The sequence below is a fragment of the Artemia franciscana genome, chromosome 3, assembly GCF_032884065.1.
Source record: "Artemia franciscana chromosome 3, ASM3288406v1, whole genome shotgun sequence".
Taxonomy (NCBI): Eukaryota; Metazoa; Arthropoda; class Branchiopoda; order Anostraca; family Artemiidae; genus Artemia; species Artemia franciscana.
Genome location: NC_088865.1, coordinates 13,724,642 through 13,747,121, shown reverse-complemented (window position 1 = coordinate 13,747,121; position 22,480 = coordinate 13,724,642). Strand labels below are relative to the sequence as shown.

The window sequence follows — 22,480 nt, the reverse complement described above, 5'->3', positions numbered from 1 at the left end:
TAAGCCAGTTTAAATAAAGAATGTTTGTTCAGCAACTGTCGAAAATCTCAGAAACCGCATAATCATCGAGCCAGGAGTGCACTAATAAGGCAGTGTTTCATATATGATTAGATTATATCCCAATAAAGATTACATAGGGGAGGGGGGATGTCTTTCCAGTTGAACACCTTACATATTCAAAAATAAATAACTGCCTTTAATATTTTACTTAAAATGTGCGGGAAACCGCACATTTTACATCCCAATAAGGTTTTGAATCGTCAACAAAGTTGCAAGTCACCAATCGGAGGGGTTTAGAACTTCTATCTTTTTTTTTACTTTACAGGAAAAAGGATTAGCCCCTCCTCTATTTGTCAAACCTTCAATAATAAAGAACAATCGAATAATCGATTCCTTTTTCTCCCTATCTATTCCAACAGCCTAAAACCATTTTAAGCCAGAAAAAGAGTATTGTAAAATTCCCGAATACCAAAAACCCGACTCACATTAGCACATTCTAAGAATAGCTACTTTACTTTAGCCTAGATTGGAATATCTTAGTCGTTTCTGAAGAGAAAAAGGAAAGGACACAGACACAGCTAGGCGTTAATAGTATTACGCTGCGACACTTGAATGGCTTTGCAACACATCAGTCACCAATGATGACAGGGGACTTTCTTAGTTGACCATTCTGTGAAAGCTTATCATGTACCGTGGGGCATCTTACAAAGGAGGAACAGCTACCACAGCACTTGAATGGCTTCGCAATACATCAGTTACCAATGATGACATGGGACTTTATTAGTTCCACGTGGCCGTTCTGTGACCCCTTACCGTGTATCGTGTCATAACAATTATCATAAATAAAATATCATTACGTAACTAGAGGGGTTACTAAGCCAATTGGTATAAAAAATATTTTAGTTTATAATGAAACTATGCCTCAACAGTGTGTGATGCAACTTTTGACGAGCCTTCTTCTTCTATTGGAATAAAACCCGCATCTTGAAAAATTGAATCTTGATCGTGTTTTTCTAATAATTTCCAGTGTTGAGACTTGATTGTTTTGCCAAAATCCTTTACGGCAGTTTTTCTTACTTGTTGCAGCAAATTTTTAACCAATCTCAGCTTGCTCTGAAAAGAAAAATCCAAAAGAACTAACAAGTTTTACGAAAAATAAATAAATAAATTAAAAAACCCACCCCAAACGAACAATCCAAAAGACCATGAAAAACAAGTTCACTAAAATCAGAACTTAAACCAATTAAAACCGGAATGGACCCCGTTTCAAAATATAACATGTTTTAAATAGTTTATATTTGTAAATACATGGTTTGTAAAGCTTAGACAGGGATTTTTTTTGGCAAAATAACTTCCAAAATGTAAAAAAGCCGACTTTGTTATTTGGGTCACCAAACGTAAAGAACTGCTAAAGATAAAAAATCTCAATAAGTGATTAAATAAATGATAGGAACTAAATGTAATAATAAAATTTAAAATAGCACACAAGAATTGGAAAAAAGCTATCATAGATTATTTGAAAAAAAAAACAATCTTCATTTGAACGAAAATCAAAATATTCAGTGTCCTTTTTAAGTGACGAAAGAAACCCCAATACAAAAGGTGCAGCTATCTACTATTTTCGCCACAATACATAAATTTTGACCAAAATTGGATATATGTTCAAAAACATAAATTCTGGAGAAACCAATCGATTCTTCACAGTCTAAAACCTTTAACGGAGGGTTTATAATGCTCCGTTTGAAAATTCTTTTTTTGAATCATAGGTAGCATGAATCATTTTTCCTTTAGGGACATCGCACTAAACAAGAGTTCGTAGACAATATACGAACAATCTTCTAAACTCGTTTGAACCGAAATTAAACATTATATTACCTTAAAGTGAACGTGCTTCAACAGAGCAACATTTTCGGCCACGAAAAAACAATTTTAGCCAATTAGTACCGAAACACAGGGACAAAAAAATAAGAGGCAGCTAATCAGACTGTTTAAAAGGTATAAATACCATCTAATTTCCCCCCACAGAAAAAAAACACAAGTTAAGTTTTAAGATTAACTATATTTTTTTTACCATAAGCAGGCTTCTGGAAATACTCTTCAACCCATGTTTCAGTATTATGAAGTATCTACCTTCACCCCTCACCCTCCAAAGTGCACTGAACTCCGGTTATTTAATAAGACTTTGTGGTTTTCACACATTTCACAGACTCGTGTTTCATGACTTATATCGACTTTATTATATGAGTACAAATGAGCCATGGGGGACTTGAGATAATTCCACAGTAATTCCTCAGGAAGATAGCCAAGAAATATACATACCATTCAATCCCCAGTTAGATATTCTACCTAAATACGATGATAATTCCTATTGCAAATGATGGCATTTAAGTCTTATATAAGAAAGGCTTAATAGAATGAATAGAAAAAAATAACTTAGTCAAGTAAATCCCTTCACAGACACCCGGGGTAAAGTTATCGCTTTCTATATAAACTGTTATCAACGAAACTAGTATCATTTTCATATTCAATTATCTTGATTAACCACAACATTTTCCTCAAAGTTTTACTGAGGAATAAGTGAAATTCGAAAAAAAGTTTATTGAATTACATTCGTAATTTTTTTCAGAAATGCACTAGCAACTGCCGAAATTTATGAAAAAGAATTTTCAAATCTACGACTAACCAACATATAAACACACACACACAAATACATACATATATATATACTAGCAGTTGGGGTGGCGCGAAAGCGCCACCCCAACACCTAGTTGGTGGGGGCGCTTCGCGCCCCCCCCCCCAAGCCCCCCGCGCGCGTAAGTCGTTACGCGCCATATTAGTCACGCGCCATTGTAGTTGTGTCCCTATGTCCCACCTGTGAATATATATATATATATATATATATATATATATATATATGTATATATATATATATATATATATATATATATATATATATATATATATATATATATATATATATATATATATATATATGTTTTTAACTACGTAAAACTTGCGAATATACGACATTCTTTGCTGTCCCATTGTCTGTGCATATAAATAGATTGTCAGATTTACCGACTCTTGAACATGCAACATATAATTCTCAATGGGCAAAACAATCCGTATTCAGATTTATACCTCAAGATTCTAATGATTGCCCTTGAGCTTTGTTGATGGTGATTGCTAATCGAACATTCCCTATGTCCCCGTCGTCATTTATATATCCCCCTGTGCCCCCCGGCGTCCCCGTTGTAGTTGTGTCCCTGTGTCGCGGTCGTCATTTATATTCTTTTTAGTTTTTTTTTGGTTTTTACTTTTTTTTAGTTTTTTTTTTCTTCCCTGTGTCCCGGTCGTCATTTGTGTCCCGGTGTCCCAGTCTTCAATCTCTCTTTGAGTGTCCCGGTCTTTAGTTTTTTTCTGGTTTTTACTTTTTTTTAGTTTTTTTTTCTTTTTTCTTCCCTGTGTCCCGGTCGTCATTTGTGTCCCGGTGTCCCAGTCTGTAATCTCTCTTTGAGTGTCCCGGTCGTCATTTATATTCCCTGTGTCCCGGTCTGTATATACATTAGTTTTTGAATTGGTCTTTTTTTAGTTTTTAGTTTTTTACCTTTTTTTAGTTTGTTTTAGTTATACCTCACGATTCTAATGATTGCCCTTGAGCTTTGATGGTGAGTTGATGGTGATTCCTAATCGAACATTCCCTGTGCCCCTGTCGTCATTTATATATCACCCTGTGCCCCCCGGCGTCCCGGTCGTCATTTGTGTCCCTGTGTCCCGGTCTGTATATACATTCGTTTTTGAATTGGTATATGATGAAATAAATTTTGTGTTTTTTTTTTCCTTTTTTCTTTTTAGTTTTTTTGGTTTTTACCTATTATTTCCTTTTTTCTTTATTTTCTTTTTTACTTTTTTTTTTAATTTTTTTTATTAGTTTTTAGTTTTTTTCTTTTTAGTTTTTTTTTGTAGTTTTTACCTTGTTTTAGTTTTTTTTAGTTTTTTTAGTTTTTTCTTTTTATTTTTTTTTTTGTAGTTTCTTAGACCTAGAACCTGGAACATAACGCGTTACCAACTCAGCTACTCGGGTTTGAATACATTCGTTTTTGAATTGGTTGATGAAATAAATTTTTTGTTTTTAGTTTTTCTTTCTTTTTTTAGTTTTTTTGTAGTTTTTACCTTTTTTAGTTTTTTTTCTTCTTTTGTATTCAGGGTTGAACCTCTCAGATCTACAACCTGAAACATAACGCTCTACCAATATTAGTTAAGCGCCATTGTAGTTGTTTCCCTGTGTCTTTTAGTTTTATTATTGGTTTTACCCCCCTTTTTTTTTTTTTAGCTATTTTAGCTTTTTTCTTTTTAGTCTTTTTTCTTTTTCAGTTTTTAGTTTTTTTAGTTTTTTTATTAGTTTTTAGTTTTTTTTACGTATTAGTTTTGTAGTTTTACGTTTTTTAGTTATTTTAGTTTTTTTTCTTTTTTAGTTTTTAGTTTTTTAACTTTTATTAGTTTTTTTTTAGTATTCTAGCTTTTTTAGTTTTTTTAGTTTTTTTCCTTTTTAGTTTTTTTGTAGTTTTTACCTTTTTTAGTTTTTTTCTTCTTTTGTATTCAAGGTTCGAACCTGGAATCTCTCGAATCTAGAACCTGGAACAACTCAGCTACATCAGCTTGTTTACTTTCGTTTTTGAATTGGTATATGATGAAATAATTCAGACGTCATATGCGGACAGACAGACAGACAGACAGACAGACATAACCCACAAACAACTTATTTTTATATATATAGAATATATATATATATATATATATATATATATATATATATATATATATATATATATATATATATATATATATATATATATATATATATATATATATATATATATATATATATATATATATATATATATATATATATATATATATATATATATATATATATATATATATTTACTAGCTGTTGGGGTGGCGCTTCGCGCCACCCCAACACCTAGATGGTGGGGCGCTTCACGCCCTCCCAAGCCCCCCCCCGCGCGCGTAAGTCGTTACGCGCAATATTAGTTACGCGCCATTGTAGTTGTGTCTCTGTGTCCCACCTGTGATTAGAGATAGATACATATATCATGAAAAGAGAAATCACCAATGCAACAGCACAAACACAAATATATATATATATATATATATATATATATATATATATATATATATATATATATATATATATTTATTATATATATATATATATATATATATATATATATATATATATATATATATATATATATATATATACATATATATATATGTTTTTAACTACGTAAAACATGCGAATATACAACATTCTTCGCTGTCCCATTGTCTGTGCTTATAAATAGATTGTCAGGTTTACTGACTCTTGAACATGCAACATATAATTGTCCATGGGAAAAACAATCCGTATTCAGATCTATACCTCATTATTCTAATGATGTGTCCCTATGTCCCAGTCGTCATTTATATTCCCTGTGTCCCGGTCGTCATTTGTGTCCCGGTGTCCCAGTTTGTAATTTCTCTTTGAGTGTCCTGGTTGTCATTTATATTCCCTGTGTCCCGGTCTGTAATTTCTATTCGAACAATCCCTGTGTCCCGGTCGTCATTTATATATCCCCTCTGTGCCCCCGGCATCCCCATTGTAGTTGTGTCCCTGTCGTCATTTATATTCCCTGTGTCCCGGTCGTGATTTGTGTCCGGGTGTCCCAGTCTGTAATTTTACTTTGAGGTTCCAGGTCGTCATTTATATTCCCTGTGTCCCGGTCGTCATTTGTGTCCCGATGTCCCGGTATATAATTTCATCAGTTGACAAACATGACGTCAGTCGAAAAACAACTTCATGACGCATACAGCTCAATCCTTATAATGACGTCAGTCGACAAACATGACGTCAGTCGACACACAAACATGACGTCACTTGACACATACACACACAGACAACTTATTTTCATGGGCACTACCAGAGCAGCGCGAAACCAAGCTTGCTTCTAAAAGAGAAAGTGAAAAAAGAAGGCGTGCCGAGGAACTACCAGAGCAACATGAAACCAGACTTGCTGCTAAAAGAGAAAGTGAAAAAAGAAGGCATGCCGAAGAGTCACAAGAACAGCAAGAAAAAAGGCTTGCTGCTGATAGAGAAAGTAAGAAAAGAAAGGGTGCCGAGGAATCACAAGAGCAACCTGAAAATTATCGCCTGGCATTCAGGTACAGCCCAGTCGATGATTATAGCTTGAGTAGATGTGTTCAAATCGGGACTATGTCTAAAATTTGTCCCTATTGCAAGGCCTTGAAATTCAATGGTGAAACAATGGGAATGTGTTGCGCCTCAGGAAAAGTTAAACTTCCTCTATTGGCTGCACCACCAGAGCCATTGAACACTTTCCTTACTAGAACTACGTCAGAATCTAAGCGTTTTTTTTATCACTTATCAGAAAATATAACTCATGTTTTCAAATGACGTCGTTTGGTGCCCAAATCGAAAATCCAGATCAATTTATGCCTACTTTCAAAGTAAAAGGGCAAATTTATCATAGAGCAGGGTCCCTCCTACCATTCTCAGGCGAGAATCATACATTTTTGCAATTGTACTTCATCAGTGATAGAAATTCTGAATTGAATGCACGTTGCGAAATTTCTCCCAACGTTGAAAGGACAATCGTTTCCCAATTGCAACATCTTTTCCACGAAAATAATAATTTAGTGCGTCTGTTCAAAACAGCCATCGATTTGATGCCTACTGATACGCATAAAATTGTTATTTCCGCTGACAAAACGCCTCCTGGCCAACATGTGCGTAGATACAATTCTCCAACTATCGACGAAGTGGCAATCGTTATGGTCGGTGATCAGTTTTTACCTCGAGATATTATTCTTCATAATCGAAACGCTCAGTTGGTAAGAATTGCTGAAACTCATCGATGCTACGATGCCCTACAATATCCTATCATTTTTTGGGATGGAGCCGACGGCTATCACTTTTATATTAAATTGATGAATCCAGCCACTAACAAAGAAATGAATAAGAAATTCAGTGCAATGCATTATTATTCCTATAGACTAATGATTCGGCAGGATGAAGACAATTATATTTTAAAATGCCGTCAATTGTTTCACCAATATGTCGTTGATATGTATGCAAAAATTGAATCAGAACGTTTGCTATATATCCACCTGAATCAGACCAAGCTCCGCTCTAAACAATACATTCATTTGCGAGATGCAGTTGTAAATGACGGTAATACAACAAACGTTGGAAGATTAACGACTTTACCTTCGTCATATGCTGGCAGTCCCCGTCATATGCATGAATATGCTCAAGAGGCTATTGCGGATGTTCGTCTCTATGGTCGTCCAGGTTTATTTATTACATTTACATGTAATCAATCTTGGGACGAAATACAGCAGCTTTTACTTCAAGGACAATCGGCGGTTCATAGAAATGACATTACGGCCCGTGTATTCCGGCAAAAGTTGAAATCACTGATAAACTACATAGTAAAACTTGAAGTGTTTGGGTCAGTGCGATGCTGGATGTACTCAGTGGAATGGCAAAAACGAGGTTTGCCACACGCACATATACTAATCTGGCTACATAATAAAATTACTTCTAACGAAATTGATGATGTCATTTCCGCTGAAATACCTGATGAAAATGTCGATAAGGGGTTATATGATATTGTTGTAAAAAATATGATACATGGACCTTGCGGTGCACTGAACGAAAATTCACCATGCATGGCCAAAGGAAGGTGCACAAAGCAACATCCTCGACTTTTAGTATCCAACACAATTACTGGCAATGATGGTTACCCACAATATAGAAGAAGATCTACTGAAGATGGCGGTAAAACAGCAATAATAAAGAAGCGTAACGGTACCACCATCGAAGTAGGTAACCAGTGGGTTGTTCCATATTCCCCATTATTATCAAAAACATTTAATGCACACATAAACGTTGAATACTGTAACTCCGTAAAGGCAATCAAATACATATGTAAATACGTCAGCAAAGGCAGTGACATGGCAGTTTTTGGCTTGCAGTCCGAAATCAAAGATATCGACGAAATCGTACAATATCAGGCTGGAAGATACATAAGCAGTAATGAAGCTGTTTGGCGAATTCTTTCATTTCCGATACATGAACGTAGTCCAGCTGTTGTTCACTTAGCGGTACATTTACAGAATGGTCAACGTGTTTATTTCTCGGAAACCAACGTGCAACAAAGAGCCCTGAATCCACCGGATACAAAGTTAACTGCTTTCTTTTCGCTATGCAAAAATGATTCTTTTACGAAAAACTGCTGTATACTGAAGTGCCTTCGTATTACACGTGGAATACTAAAAATAAAGTATTTGAACGTCGAAAATAAGGGTAAGTCAGTCGACGGCCAACCTACCATCTTCAAAGATACCACGATAGGAAGACTCTATACCGTTCACCCCAATCAACATGAATGCTTCTTTCTACGCCTGCTTTTGGTGAATGTACCCGGTCCGACGTCCTTTGAGTATTTGAGAACTGTAAACGGTACTATACATGGCACTTACTGTAGTGCATGCCAAGCTCTGAATTTATTGGAGAATGACCAACACTGGGATAACTGCATCAATGACGCGTGCAAAACTTCAACTCCAAGTCAAATTCGTGCATTGTTTGGCATCATACTAACAACTTGCTCTCCATCAGCTCCTACAGAGTTATGGGAAAAATATAAATAAAAAATGTCCGAAGATATACTCCATCGTAAACGGTTAGAGACGTCAGATATGACTTTTGATTTTATATAAGAATTTATAACTACACTTTAGTTATTATAGAAGATTTGTGCGTATGTATGGCAAACAAACCTCTTCAGGATTTGGGAATGCCTTCACCTAATCGTACCGATGGTGTTTCGACATGTGTAGAATTGGATCGTGAACAAAGTTACAGTACGAGTGATCTATTGTCGTATGTACAAAATAACATTTCCAAGTTAACGTCGGAACAAAAAGACATTTATGATACGATAATGCATTGTGTCGATAACAACGTTGGAGAAATTTTCTTTTTGGATACGCCAGGAGGTGCTGGTAAAACGTTTGTGATAAAACTGATTCTGGCATCAATTCGATCAAAAAATGATATAGCGTTGGCAATTGCGTCGTCCGGAATAGCCACAACGTTGCTGCCTGGTGGAGGAACTGCTCATTCCGCTTTGATATTGCCTCTAAATTTGCATTCTACAGAAACTCCCACGTGCAATATTTCCAAATCATCTGGGATGGGCAAAGTATTGCAGCAATGCAAACTTATTATTTGGGACGAGTGCACAATGGCACACAAAAAATCGCTCGAGGCTCTGGATCAATGTTTGAAAGATTTGCGAGGGAATTCGAAACCCTTTGGCAGCACATTAATATTGCTTGCGGGAGATTTCAGGCAAATATTACCTATAATACCTAGATCAACCCCTGCAGACGAAACGAATGCTTGCCTGAAAAATTCTAATGTATGGGCACACGTAAAAACATTAAAATTAACTACAAATATGCGTGTCCGATTGCAAAACGATGACTCTGGTCAAACATTTTCAGATCAATTGCTGGCAATTGGAAACGGAAAGCTCCCAGTAGACTCAATTTCAGGACGTATACAACTACCTGCTGAATTCTGTAATTTAGTGACGTCCAAAAATGAATTGATTGAAAAAGTATTTCCGAATATTCTAAACAATTACAAAAATAATAAATGGCTAAGTGAAAGAGCGATTCTTGCACCCAAAAATATAGACGTCCACGAAATCAACAATATTGTTTTGACCAAGATTCGAGACCAGGAAGTCCTTTACAAGTCAGTCGACACAGTTTTGGAACCAAATGAGGCGGTTAATTATCCATCTGAATTTTTAAATTCCGTGGATCTTTCAGGGTTTCCACCACACGTGCTACAACTAAAAATAGGCGTACCAATAATACTGTTAAGAAATATCAACCCACCAAAGCTTTGCAATGGCACGCGACTTGCCGTAAAAAAAACAATGGAAAACGTAATAGACGCCACAATCTTGACAGGGCCTTTTGAGGGTGAGGCTGTTCTTATTCCTCGCATTCCCATGATTCCAACGGATCTGCCTTTTGAATTTAAAAGATTGCAATTCCCAATTCGATTAGCATTTGCAATCACCATCAACAAAGCTCAAGGTCAATCATCAGAAAAATGTGGTATAGATCTTAATACTGATTGTTTTTCCCATGGACAATTGTACGTTGCATGTTCGAGGGTCGGTAAACCTGACAATCTATTTACATGCAGCGACAATTGGACAGCGAAGAATGTTGTATATTCGCAAGTTTTACGCAGTTAATTTGTATTGTATCTATCTATATAAAAACGAGTTGTGTGTATGCATGTTTGTTTGTTTGTAAAAAGAGCGTTCTATCTATCTTGCATATGACGTCATTATAAGTACATAAGGCCTTGTATATGCACAGACAATGGGAAAGCCAAGAATGTTGTATATTCGCAAGTTTTACGTAGTTCAAAACACATATATAAATCTATCTGGCGCGTAACTAATATGGCGCTTAACGACTTATGCGCGCGGGGGGCTTGGGGGGGGGCGAAGCGCCCCCACCCACTAGGTGTTGCGGTGGCGCGAAGCGCCACCCCAACAGCTAGTATATATATCTATATATATATATGTATATATATATATATATATATATATATATATATATATATATATATATATATATATATATATATATATATATCTATGTATATAAAAATAAGTTGTCTGTGTGTGGATCTGTGGATCAGGTGACGTCACCTGAAAAAACTGGATCAGGTGACAAAACTGAAAACTGAAAAAACTAAAAAAAGGCAAAAACTACAAAAAAAACTAAAAACTAATAAAAAAAATAAAAAAGCTAAAAAACTAAAAAAACTAAAAAAAGGCAAAAACTACAAAAAAAACTAAAAACTAATCAACAAAGCACCGGGACACAGGGAGTATAAATGACGACCAGGACATAAGTAAAAAAAAAACTAACAAAACTAAAAAGAAGGTAAAAACTACAAAAAAACTAAAAAGAAAAAAACTAAAAAAAGGCAAAAACTACAAAAAAAACTAAAAACTAATAAAAAAGCTAAAAAACTAAAAAAACTAAAAAAAGGCAAAAACTACAAAAAAAAAAATAAAAACTAATAAAAAAAATAAAAAAGCTAAAAAACTAAAAAAACTAAAAAAACTAAAAAAAGGTAAAAAACTAAAAAAACTAAAAACTAAAAAAAACTAAAAAAAGGAAAAAACTGAAAAATAAGCTAAAATAAAGGTAAAAACCAATAAAAAACTAAAAAAAAAACTGAAAAAACTAAAAAAAGGCAAAAACTACAAAAAAAACTAAAAACTAATAAAAAAAGTAAAAAAGCTAAAAAACTAAAAAAACTAAAAAAACTAAAAAAAGGTAAAAACTAAAAAAAATAAAAAATAAAAAAAAACTAAAAAAAGGAAAAAACTGAAAAATAAGCTAAAATAAAGGTAAAAACCAATAAAAAACTAAAAAAAAAAAGGAAAAAAATAAAAAAAATTTTCATCTAAAAAACTAAAAAAAACTAAAAAAGGTAAAAACTAAAAGAACTAAAAAAGAAAAAAATAAATGACGACACTCAAAGAGAAAGCGACCAGGACAAAAGGAATGTTCGATTAGCAATGAACAAAGCACCGGGACACAGGGAGTATAAATGATGACCAGGACATAAGTAAAAAAAACAAACTAACAAAACTAAAAAGAAGGTAAAAACTACAAAAAAACTAAAAAGAAAAAAAAACTAAAAACTAATAAAAAAACTAAAAAATCTAAAAATCTAAATAAACTAAAAAAGAAAAAAAAAGGGAAAAAAATAAAGGAGAAAAACAAAACTAAAAAACGAATGTATATACAGACCGGGACACCGGGATACAAATGACGACCGGGACACAGGGAATATAAATGACGACCGGGACACAGGGGCACAACTACAACGGGGACACCGGGGGAAACAGGGGGATATAAATGACGACCGGGACACCGGGACAGGGAATGGTCGATTAGCAATCACCATCAACAAAGCTCAAGGGCAATCATTAGAATCATGAGGTATAGATCTGAATACAGATTGTTTTTCCATGGACCATTATATGTTGCATGTTCAAGAGTCGGTAAACCTGACAATCTATTTATATGCAAAGACAATGGGACAGCAAAGAATGTTGTATATTCGCGAGTTTTACGTAGTTAAAACCATATATATATATATATATATATATATATATATATATATATATATATATATATATATATATATATATATCTTCTATATATATATATATATATATAAAAATAAGTTGTCTGTCTGTGGATGTGTGGATCAGGTGACGTCACCTGAAAAAACTGGATCAGGTGACGTCAAAACTGAAAAAACTAAAAAAAGGCAAAAACTACAAAAAAAACTAAAAACTAATAAAAAAAATAAAAAAGCTAAAAAACTAAAAAAACTAAAAAAAGGCAAAAACTACAAAAAAAACTAAAAACTAATAAAAAAGCTAAAAAACTAAAAAAACTAAAAAAAGGCAAAAACTACAAAAAAAACTAAAAACTAATAAAAAAAATAAAAAAGCTAAAAAACTAAAAAAAAACTAAAAAAACTAAAAAAAGGTAAAAAACTAAAAAAACTAAAAACTAAAAAAAAATTAAAAAAAAAGGAAAAAACTGAAAAATAAGCTAAAATAAAGGTAAAAACCAATAAAAAACTAAAAAAAAAACTGAAAAAACTAAAAAAAGGCAAAAACTACAAAAAAAAAACTAAAAACTAATAAAAAAAGTAAAAAAGCTAAAAAACTAAAAAAACTAAAAAAACTAAAAAAAGGTAAAAAACTAAAAAAAAAAAAAAATAAAAAAAAACTAAAAAAAAGGAAAAACTGAAAAATAAGTTAAATAAAGGTAAAAACCAATAAAAAACTAAAAAGAAAAAAAGGAAAAAACTAAAAAAAATTTTCATCTAAAAAACTAAAAAAACTAAAAAAGGTAAAAACTAAAAGAACTAAAAAAGAAAAAAATAAATGACGAAACTCAAAGAGAAAGCGACCAGGACAAAAGGAATGTTCGATTAGCAATCAACAAAGCACCGGGACACAGGGAGTATAAATGACGACCAGGACATAAGTAAAAAAAAAAAACTATCTATATATATAAAAATAAGTTGTCTGTGGATCTGTGGATCGTGGATCAGGTGACGTCACCAGAAAAAACTGGATCAGGTGACGTCAAAACTGAAAAAACTAAAAAAAGGCAAAAACTACAAAAAAAACTAAAAACTAATAAAAAAAATAAAAAAGCTAAAAAACTAAAAAAACTAAAAAAAGGCAAAAGCTACAAAAAAAACTAAAAACTAATAAAAAAGCTAAAAAACTAAAAAAACTAGACAGTTTTGTTTACTATTGAGCGGGATCGCTTCTTATTTACAGGTCTTAACCACAAACTGTTTGATGTAAAAAAGGCCTACATCATCATCATGACTCCGAAAAATGAGTGTACATCATATCTTGCGATTTCCTTTGTGAGCAAGACATTTTATTAAAAAGGCACGCTAATAAAGTTCTATGCTTTCTGTGATTCAATCCTCTTAATCCTATCAGTGAGTATAATTACCTCATTAGCACCTTCACTTTCAGTATTTTCTTGTTCTTCTTGACTTTCTATCTTTTTCAAAATCAAATAAACTTGACAACTTTTTTCTCCAGTAAATAGCTGGACTGCTTTTTCCAAGCTAGTGGTTACTTCATCGAAGTTCCATGCATCCCAACAGCTTATGTTCTCAAACCTGTAAGGATTCACAATATACTACATATCAACACTCTACTTCACAATATGCTACGTCATATCACAATACGTCATTACACCTTATGCCCAGAAGCCTGTAAGGATTTCCAATATACTGCGAATTTTATCGCTAAAACATATCTAAATATATAAAAGTAAGTTGTAACAGCCGAGGAAGCTGCTCAAATAGTTAATTCAAAGAAAAATTTTAGTATAAATCCTACAATGGCAGAAGAAATAGCCGAGGAAGCTGCTCAAAGAGTTAATGCCAAAAGGCTATATATAAATTAAGTTGTTTGTCGACTGACGTCATATTTGTCCACTGACGTCATTATAAGGATTGAACATTATGACATCATGCATGTATTTTATATATTTGTATATGACGTCATTATAAGTATTTAAGAAAGCGTTTCAAAGAGAAATTGTTAGTATAGATCTTAAAATGACAGAAGAAACAGCCGAGGAAGCTGCTCAAATAATTAATTCAAAGAGAAATTTTTGTATAAATCCTACAATGGAAGAAGAAACAGCCGAGGAAGCTGCTCAAAGAGTTAATGCCAAAAGGCTTGCGGCTAAAGAACGCAAAACCGCGCAGTTAGATGAAAATCAACCTGGACAGCGAGAGTCAAAACGCATCAAAACTGAAAATGATAGCGATGATGTTTGGGTTTGGGATTTTGACTTGGATAAGGTCATCAATGCCTACCAGATTTTAGTTAAAAAACAAAGGTTCGGCGATATGTATTTCATAGTGACGAAAGACAAGCCAAGGTAAAACAAACCAAACAACTTGAAAGTGATACCGATGATAAAAAAAAAACGAGGTTGAAAGGACTATCGTTTCCCAGTTGCAACATCTTTTCCACAAAAATAATAATTTAGTGCTTCTGTTCAAAACAGCAATCGAATTGATGCCTACTGACACGCAACTATCAACGAAGTGGCAATTGTTATGGTCGGTGATCAGTTCTTACCTCGAGATAATATTCTTTATAGGCGAAACAATCAGTTGACAAGAATTACTTAAACTCATCGATGCTACGATGCCCTACAATATCCTATCATTTTTTGGGATGGAGCCGACGGCTATCACTTTAATATTAAATTGATAAATCCTGCCACAAACAAATAAACGGATATGAAATGCAGCGCAATGAAATATTATGCCTATAGATTAATGATTCGTCATTTATTACATTTATATATAATCCATATTGGGATTAGATACAACAGCTTTTACATCTTGGACAATCGCCGGTTCATACACATGACATTACGGCCCGTGTCTTCCGGCAAAAGTTGCTCTCCTTCATCTCCTACAGTTATGGGAGAAATACAAATCGCAAATGGCCGAGAATATACGTCACCGAATACGGCTAGAAAGGTCAGATATGACCTTGGACTTTACAACAGAAATTTATAACTGCACTTTAGTTATGAATGAAGATTTGTGCTTATCTATTGCAAACAAACTTCTCAAGCATTTGGGAATGCCTTCACCTAATCGTACTGCTTCTATTTCTACATGTGTAGAATGGGATCGTGAACAAAGTTACAACACAATTGATCTATTGTCGTATGCTACAGACCGAGACACCGGGACACAAGCAATATAAATGACGACCGGGACAAATTACGAACCGGGACACAAATGACAAGCGGGTCACAGGGAATATAAATGACGACCGGGACAAAGGGACACAACTACAACGGGGACGCCGGAAGGGCACATGGGGGATATATAAATGACGACGGGGACACAGGAATATTCGATTAGCAATTACCATCAACAAAGCCCAAGGGCAATCATTAGAAAAATGCGGTATAGATCTGAATACGGATTGTTTTCCCATGGACAATTATATGTTGCATGTTCAAGAGTCGGTAAACCTGACAATTATTTGTATGCACAGACAATGGGACAGCGAAGAATATTGTATATTCGCAAGTTTTAAGTAGTCAAAAACATATGTTGGTGCCCTCCAACTAGGTGTTATAAATTTCAGAAATGATGCTGATGATAAGCATCATCATCCCAGGGGCACGATGTGGACAAGGGTAATGGTCCTCCTCTAGTTTTCGGAAAATATCCTTTCCGGTCTTGAAAATAGCCCTTTTTGGCATTTTCTTTTGAAACTGAAAGAATAACAAAATTATTCTCTCCCCATATTTTGAAAAATATACATTCTCTTCTTCCATACATTTTCATAAATTAGCACCCTGGTACCCTATATACAAACAATTCCAAATTATACAGGTAAAACAAGGTTTCGGCTTTAGTTCATCCAAAGTGATGTTCCTATTGGCTACTTAATTATATAGCAATTAAGTTGCAAATAATATTTCTTTTTTCTTCTTTTTTTATAATTTATTATCGACTTAACTAAAATCTGAACTTACATTTTCTTTGCAGAGGAAATAGAAAAAGGAGATATAAGACTTGAAATCCAAACAAAAGTCCCTGCTGGTGAAACTGCATAAGGTTAATCCAGTTCATCTTTTAGTTGTCCTTGTTTAGTACCACCTGCTTGCTTATCTTTGGTATACAGCCGATTGGTTCGTCACTTTTTGACGCATGATAAAATTCTGTTCTACAGATTTAGAGATATAACAGAGGTTCATCACGTGTGTTCAAGTAGGAGGTTTAACCTAGCACCTAACCTTAAGAGTCCCAAGTCCAAGCTTGGCAAGCTTAATCATTTAAATGGGAATTAGAAAATGTTGATCAATTTAAATCGGAGTTGCATATGGAGCTCAGCGGCACACGTTTGAAAAATATTATTTAAACATAATTTTGTTTTCTTTGTGTTGTGTAAAATTTTTTACTTTAATTGTTATTGAAGAAGTAAAACCAATTAACAAAAAAGAGATAAATTAAGAGCTTCAAAATTGAAGTACGGGTAGCCTTGTGTCTCTCAATTCTCAAGAGACCGTCGACTGTCAAAAACCCTTCAAATAGCACTTATTCATTAGTGGAAGTAGCAGGTTAGTTATACCAGCTTGTCAATTTGGTCTGTTAAGGTGTAGCATAAAATGGCAGACAGTAACAACGGCAATCCAACGGATAAAATTAACCCTTGACTGGGCTGCCCACTTAATTCAACAATCTGTCTTGGCTTTTTTCTACAATGGGCCATGACTTCCACTTTTCGCACAACTATTCCCTCGATTGTTAAATTCAAAAATCAACGGATGTCATGAAACGATTCTTTTTGGCAAAAAACTTGTAAAAATTTCAGGTAGCAGAAAATATTCTATGGGACTGTTCGGAAACAGGAAAATACATCGAAAAATGTTACATCGAAAAATGTTTTTTTTCTAAAAGCCATAGGCTATCCTTCATAGAGTACACTTGCGAAAAAGAGCTAAACATTTTCTATGATTTCTAAGCAATTAGAGGAAACAGAGCAAAATACTAGCAAACATTTTGTAGCATCTTTAAGAAGCTACGGCCTGATTTTAAAAGCGGTATCTTCCGCCAATGAATACTTGAGTACTTTTTAAATATAAATTTTAAATTTTAACATGGGATTTTCGAGTTCCATCATTTCACTTAATCACGGCCTTAAGGTCATGAAATGTAATGTTTTGTATTTGCTTGGTTGTTTGTTTTGTTGATTAATTTTTCTATGTTTAGTCAAATAAATTAATGTGCTACTACTATCCCCTAAACCTGTTTGAAATTGAAATTAATAAAGAAAATTCGCCACATAAAAAAATAACTTTGGAGATTCAAAATCACAAGATTTGCAAAAAACTCATTTCATTCAATTTCAAAGTCCTTAGCTAAAATATATAAAACAGTTCATGGTAAGGAACTGTAGTAAGGAGCGACCCGGCTCAACAGTAAAGGAAACGATAAATAATTTTGATACTAATAGATATATAAAAAGAATCGGATTTTTATGCTGATCTTAAATATATAAGTTTCATCAAGTTTAATTATACCTATCAAAATTTAAGAGCCTGAGAAGTAATTACTGTTTTAAAAAGTAGAGTTGAGAGAAAGAGTCGAACTTTAGCGTAAAGAGCGAGGCATTGAGGAGGGAACAGCCCCTTTCACATACGGAGTAATTTCTGTTCGTTTTAATGTCACTCCTTACTTTCAGTTAAAAGAACTTGTTTTTTTTATTAAGTAATTAAAAAAAAGCATTACCATATAAACATCAACATACCTTTTAAAAAGTCAGACAAATAATGAATATCGACTACTGAAAAAAAAATAAAGAAGAAATAAAAAAAAAACTCACTTGGGAGATGCCAAAAACTCCACAAAGTTTTTGCTCAAAAATTCATGACAGTCACATTCAATACCTTTCACAAGATGTCGTACTGAGTCGGTCCAAGAAGTAGTGGGTAAACTTGTTTCGATTATATTGCATGACCTGACGACATCAAAGACACTCCTAAAAGTCTTCAAAGAGAATATTACTTCTAGATCATGCCATAGATACATGGGCACCAAATTAAAGAGGTGGTGGTGGAGGGGGTTAGAAATATCCCTGAAGTACTGGTGCTTTTGAATATTTTGGGTAAAATTCTAGGTAATTAACTTCTTGCTATCTCGAAAAGGGTTTAGGTTAGGAAAATGAAACTTTCAGGGATGAATCTACAGACTAAAGTATGTCCCGGGAAGGTGTTTTAAAGTACCCACCTCCACTCCTTCTCCCTCTAGAAGGCTGTGAAATGTGCCTACATGACAGGTCTATACCTATTGAAATATTGACAAAACAACATTTTACCTTAATTTTCAGTTACTAATTGCTTTTTCTCCACTCCTCCCTCTAGTGGGCCCTGACCTTTGATGACCTTTAAAAATATGTGTGTTATAAAAGTGAAACCTTGCAGAATAGATCTTCTGCTTAATTGAAGTACAACAAAACTGTTTTCAGCTTCATAACTTTGCTCAATTCCATTTTATAAGGTTTTAAAGATATGCAGATACATTTCCTAAATTTTGAAAAAAGTCATTGATATGGCTCAAAATTCTACTCGAATAACAGGAATTGCATGACCTGACGACATCAAAGACACTCCTAAAAGTCTTCAGAACTAAAGGCAGAGTAAAAGCAACTAGTAACTGAAAATTAAAGTAAAACGTGGTTTTGTCAAAATTTCAAAAGGTATAGACCTGTCATGTAGGCAAATTTCAGGGCCCTCTAGAGGGAGAAAGAGTGGAGGTGGGTACTTCAAAATACCTTCCCGGGACATACTTTAGCCTGTAGAACCATCCCTGAAAGTTTCATTTTCCTAACCTAAACACTTTCCAAGATAGCAAGAAGTCAATTAACTAGAATTTTACCTATTTTTGTTGTTTCTCAAAAACTACAATGTTTACTTAGATAACAACAAGATGTCATTGCACTAGAAAAAAGGCAACTCAGATCCCCTTCGAAGGAAGAAAAAACTGTACTCTTGCATGCATAAATTATAAAATGAATTGTAACAACAACCAATTAAAGAGGAATTGAAAACAACAGCCTTAAAATATAACAGAACTAAAAATGACATGCTTCTACGCTACTTTTATTTATCCATTAATCGTTATTTTTGGATGTAAAATCATTTGAAAGCACTCCCCCAAATAACTAATTATTTATTTCACTTTTTCACATTGAGTTCAGAATTTATTTCACTTTTCAGCAGCTGAAAGCATTTCCCCTAATTTCCAATTATTTATTTGGCTTTTCAGAATGAAAAAACACATTAATGACGATCAAATTCAGAAGCACATAGTCTTCTATTTGATAAAATATTCTATGTTTAGTGGTTATTTAAACTAGTTAGCCTACTAATTGCAGCAAATGATAGCTATATAGTATTTCTTTTTTTTTAATTAAGAAAGATAATCCAAAAAATTTTATATGGAAAGAATTCAACAATACAGTTTACTTGTTCCAACGACTAATTCGTTCATATAAAAACTTTTTGGCTGGTAAAATTGAACAAACATTGCTGAATTCACCAATTATGGTTTCAGATATATATGTGAGAATTATATGAAAGAAGAGCTTTATTATTGCATCCTTTCACCTGCATCCACTAAGGGGCTTATCAGATTCATTCAGGTGACAGACTATTGACTGCTGGATTGATTAACTGCTGATGAGATCAGTTAGGGCTTGTTTCAATTCTGATCCAGGTGCGCCTTCGCATCTGTGAACTTATTGTTTTACGGACGATCTATAATAGCTTTTTACCAGAGGCGCCATTTGGGCCAAATCTTGGGGTGGGCATGGGGCATTTGACAGAACTTGAGACTTTTATTATGAATCTAACCTACTTTCAAAGTTTACAATGATTAATAGCAAATAGCGTAATTACCCCAAGGGTCGTCAGGTAATTACGCTCTTTTGGCTAATAAGCGTGCAGTTAGTTCAAATCATTTGAACAGAATGGATTATGTTGGACATAATGGATAATTATGGCCGGAATAGGGCCTTTGTGGTGGAAGCTTGGGCCCCCCTGGAAAATCTGGGGTGGGCATTTGCCCACCCCTGACCCCCCACCAAATGGCGCCTCTGCTTTTTACTCCTCTGCTATGTCAGAGCCCCACCACGATTACACCTATTAAAAGAAAGCTAAGATTTATCAGTAATAGGTATTTGTCCTTGATTTTGACGCCAAACTTGCACTAAAGAAGCGAAGAATCAAAACCGAAAAAGATTGGTATGAAAAAGTTGTACCAACATCAATATGCTTCCTACTATGGCTAACGAAATTCTTACGTTATTACTACTATTACTTACGTCATATACGTGCTGAAGAAGTTGAAAGCTAAAATCTTCTATATATATAAAAATAAGTTGTCTGTCTGTCTGTGGATCAGGTGACGTCATGTTTCTGTGTTGATTGACGTCATGAAATTAGTTGTCGTCATTTTTGCTTTGACGGTGACGTCATTAATGGTATTTAAGACATGCGTTCACGGAAAAATGTTTAATTGTAAAATGACTGAAGAACCTACAATGGCAACAGCCGAGGAAGCTGCTCAAAGAGTCTATGCCAAAAAACTTGCTGCTGATAGAGAAAGTAAGAAAAGAAAGCGTGCCGAGGAATCACAAGAACAGCAAGAAAACAGGCTTGCAGCTGATAGAGAAAGTAAGAAAAGAAAGCGTGCCGAGGAATCACAAGAACAGCAAGAAAACAGGCTTGCGGCTAAAGAACGCAAAACCGCGCAGTTAGATGAAAATCCACCTGGAAAGCGAGAGTCAAAACATATCAAAACTGAAAATGATAGCGATGATAATTGGGTTTGGGATTTTGACTTGGATAAGGTCATCAATGCCTACCAGATTTAAGTTAAAAAACAAAGGTTCGGCGATATGTACTTCATAGTGACGCTGAAAAATAAAGAAGAAAAAAAACTGAAAAAATGTAAAAAACTAAAAAAAAATAAAAAGAAAAAACACTCAAAGATAAATTACAGACCGGGACACAAATGACGACCGACACAGAGGGAATATAAATGACGACCAGGAACCTCAAAGAAAAATTACAGACTGGGACACCCGGACACAAATCACGACCGGGAATATAAATGACGACCGGGACGCAGGGACACAACTACAACGGGGACGCCGGGGGCACAGGCGGGATATATAATTGACGACTGAGACACAGGGATTGTTTGAATAGAAATTACAGACCGGGACACCGGGACACAAATGACGACCGGGACACTGGGACACAGGGAACATAAATGACGACCGGGACACTCAAAGAGAAAATACAAACTGGGACACCAGGACACAAATGACGACCGGGACACAGGGAATATAAATGCTATTTATATGCACAGACAATGGGACAGCGAAGAATGTTGTATATTCGCATGTTTTACGTAGTTAAAAATATATATTTATATCTATCTCTATTCACAGGTGGGACACAGGGACACAGCTACAATGGCACGTAACTAATATGGCGCGTAACAACTTACGCGCGCGGGGGGGCTTGGGGGGGCGCGAAGCGCCCCACCAACTAGGTGTTGGGGTGGCGCGAAGCGCCACCCCAACAGCTAGTTAAAAATAATTAGCGTAAAAATTCGTACCAACACCAATATACTCCCTACTATTGCTTATGAAATGTTTACGTCATTACTACTATTGTTTAAGTCATATTACACTACAGAAGCGACAAACTAAAATGGTCCTTATTATTCCTTACGAATTGTTTACGTCTTTACTACCATTGCTTGCGTCATATTTGCACAAAGAAACGTAAAATACGAATAGAAAAACTGGCGTGAGAAGCTTGTACCGATACCAATATGCTCCCTACTGCAGCTTTACTATACATATAAAGGATATTTACGTGATTTTGAACTAAACCAAACCAACTATGAGCATGTAGATTTTCAAAAAGGTGACAAAAAAATATCTCAAGAATTATCATTGACACTTTTAAAGGAGCTAAAACGATTGGAAATTAAAAGCTCTAGTGCCCTTTTTAAGATTCAAAAGGGATTGGAGGGCAAGCGACCCTCCTCCCAAGCAAATTCATTTTTCAAACACATCCGGTCATAATTTTGAGAATCCATTTTGATCAGAAGAGTAGAACAATTACGTAACTATGTCTCTAGGGATATTTGGTATAACAACGCACCACAATT

General features: G+C 34.4%; 2 protein-coding genes across 5 annotated transcripts in view; one reads left to right on the top strand and one right to left on the bottom strand.

Moving 5' to 3' along the window:
- The window catches only part of LOC136024916 (uncharacterized), a 202,087-nt gene that overhangs the window by 21,104 nt on the left and 158,503 nt on the right, over positions 1–22,480 (top strand). The gene's annotated exons all lie outside the window — the stretch shown is intronic.
- The window catches only part of LOC136024911 (uncharacterized), a 49,735-nt gene that overhangs the window by 2,465 nt on the left and 24,790 nt on the right, over positions 1–22,480 (bottom strand). For all 4 annotated transcript variants that reach the window (XM_065700474.1, XM_065700475.1, XM_065700477.1 and 1 more), the window contains 3 exons: positions 18,117–18,280; positions 13,693–13,864; positions 922–1,113 (listed from right to left, as the gene is read on the bottom strand). In XM_065700474.1, coding sequence (XP_065556546.1) covers positions 922–1,113; positions 13,693–13,864; positions 18,117–18,280 — 528 coding nt within the window. The remainder of the gene's footprint in view (positions 1–921; positions 1,114–13,692; positions 13,865–18,116; positions 18,281–22,480) is intronic.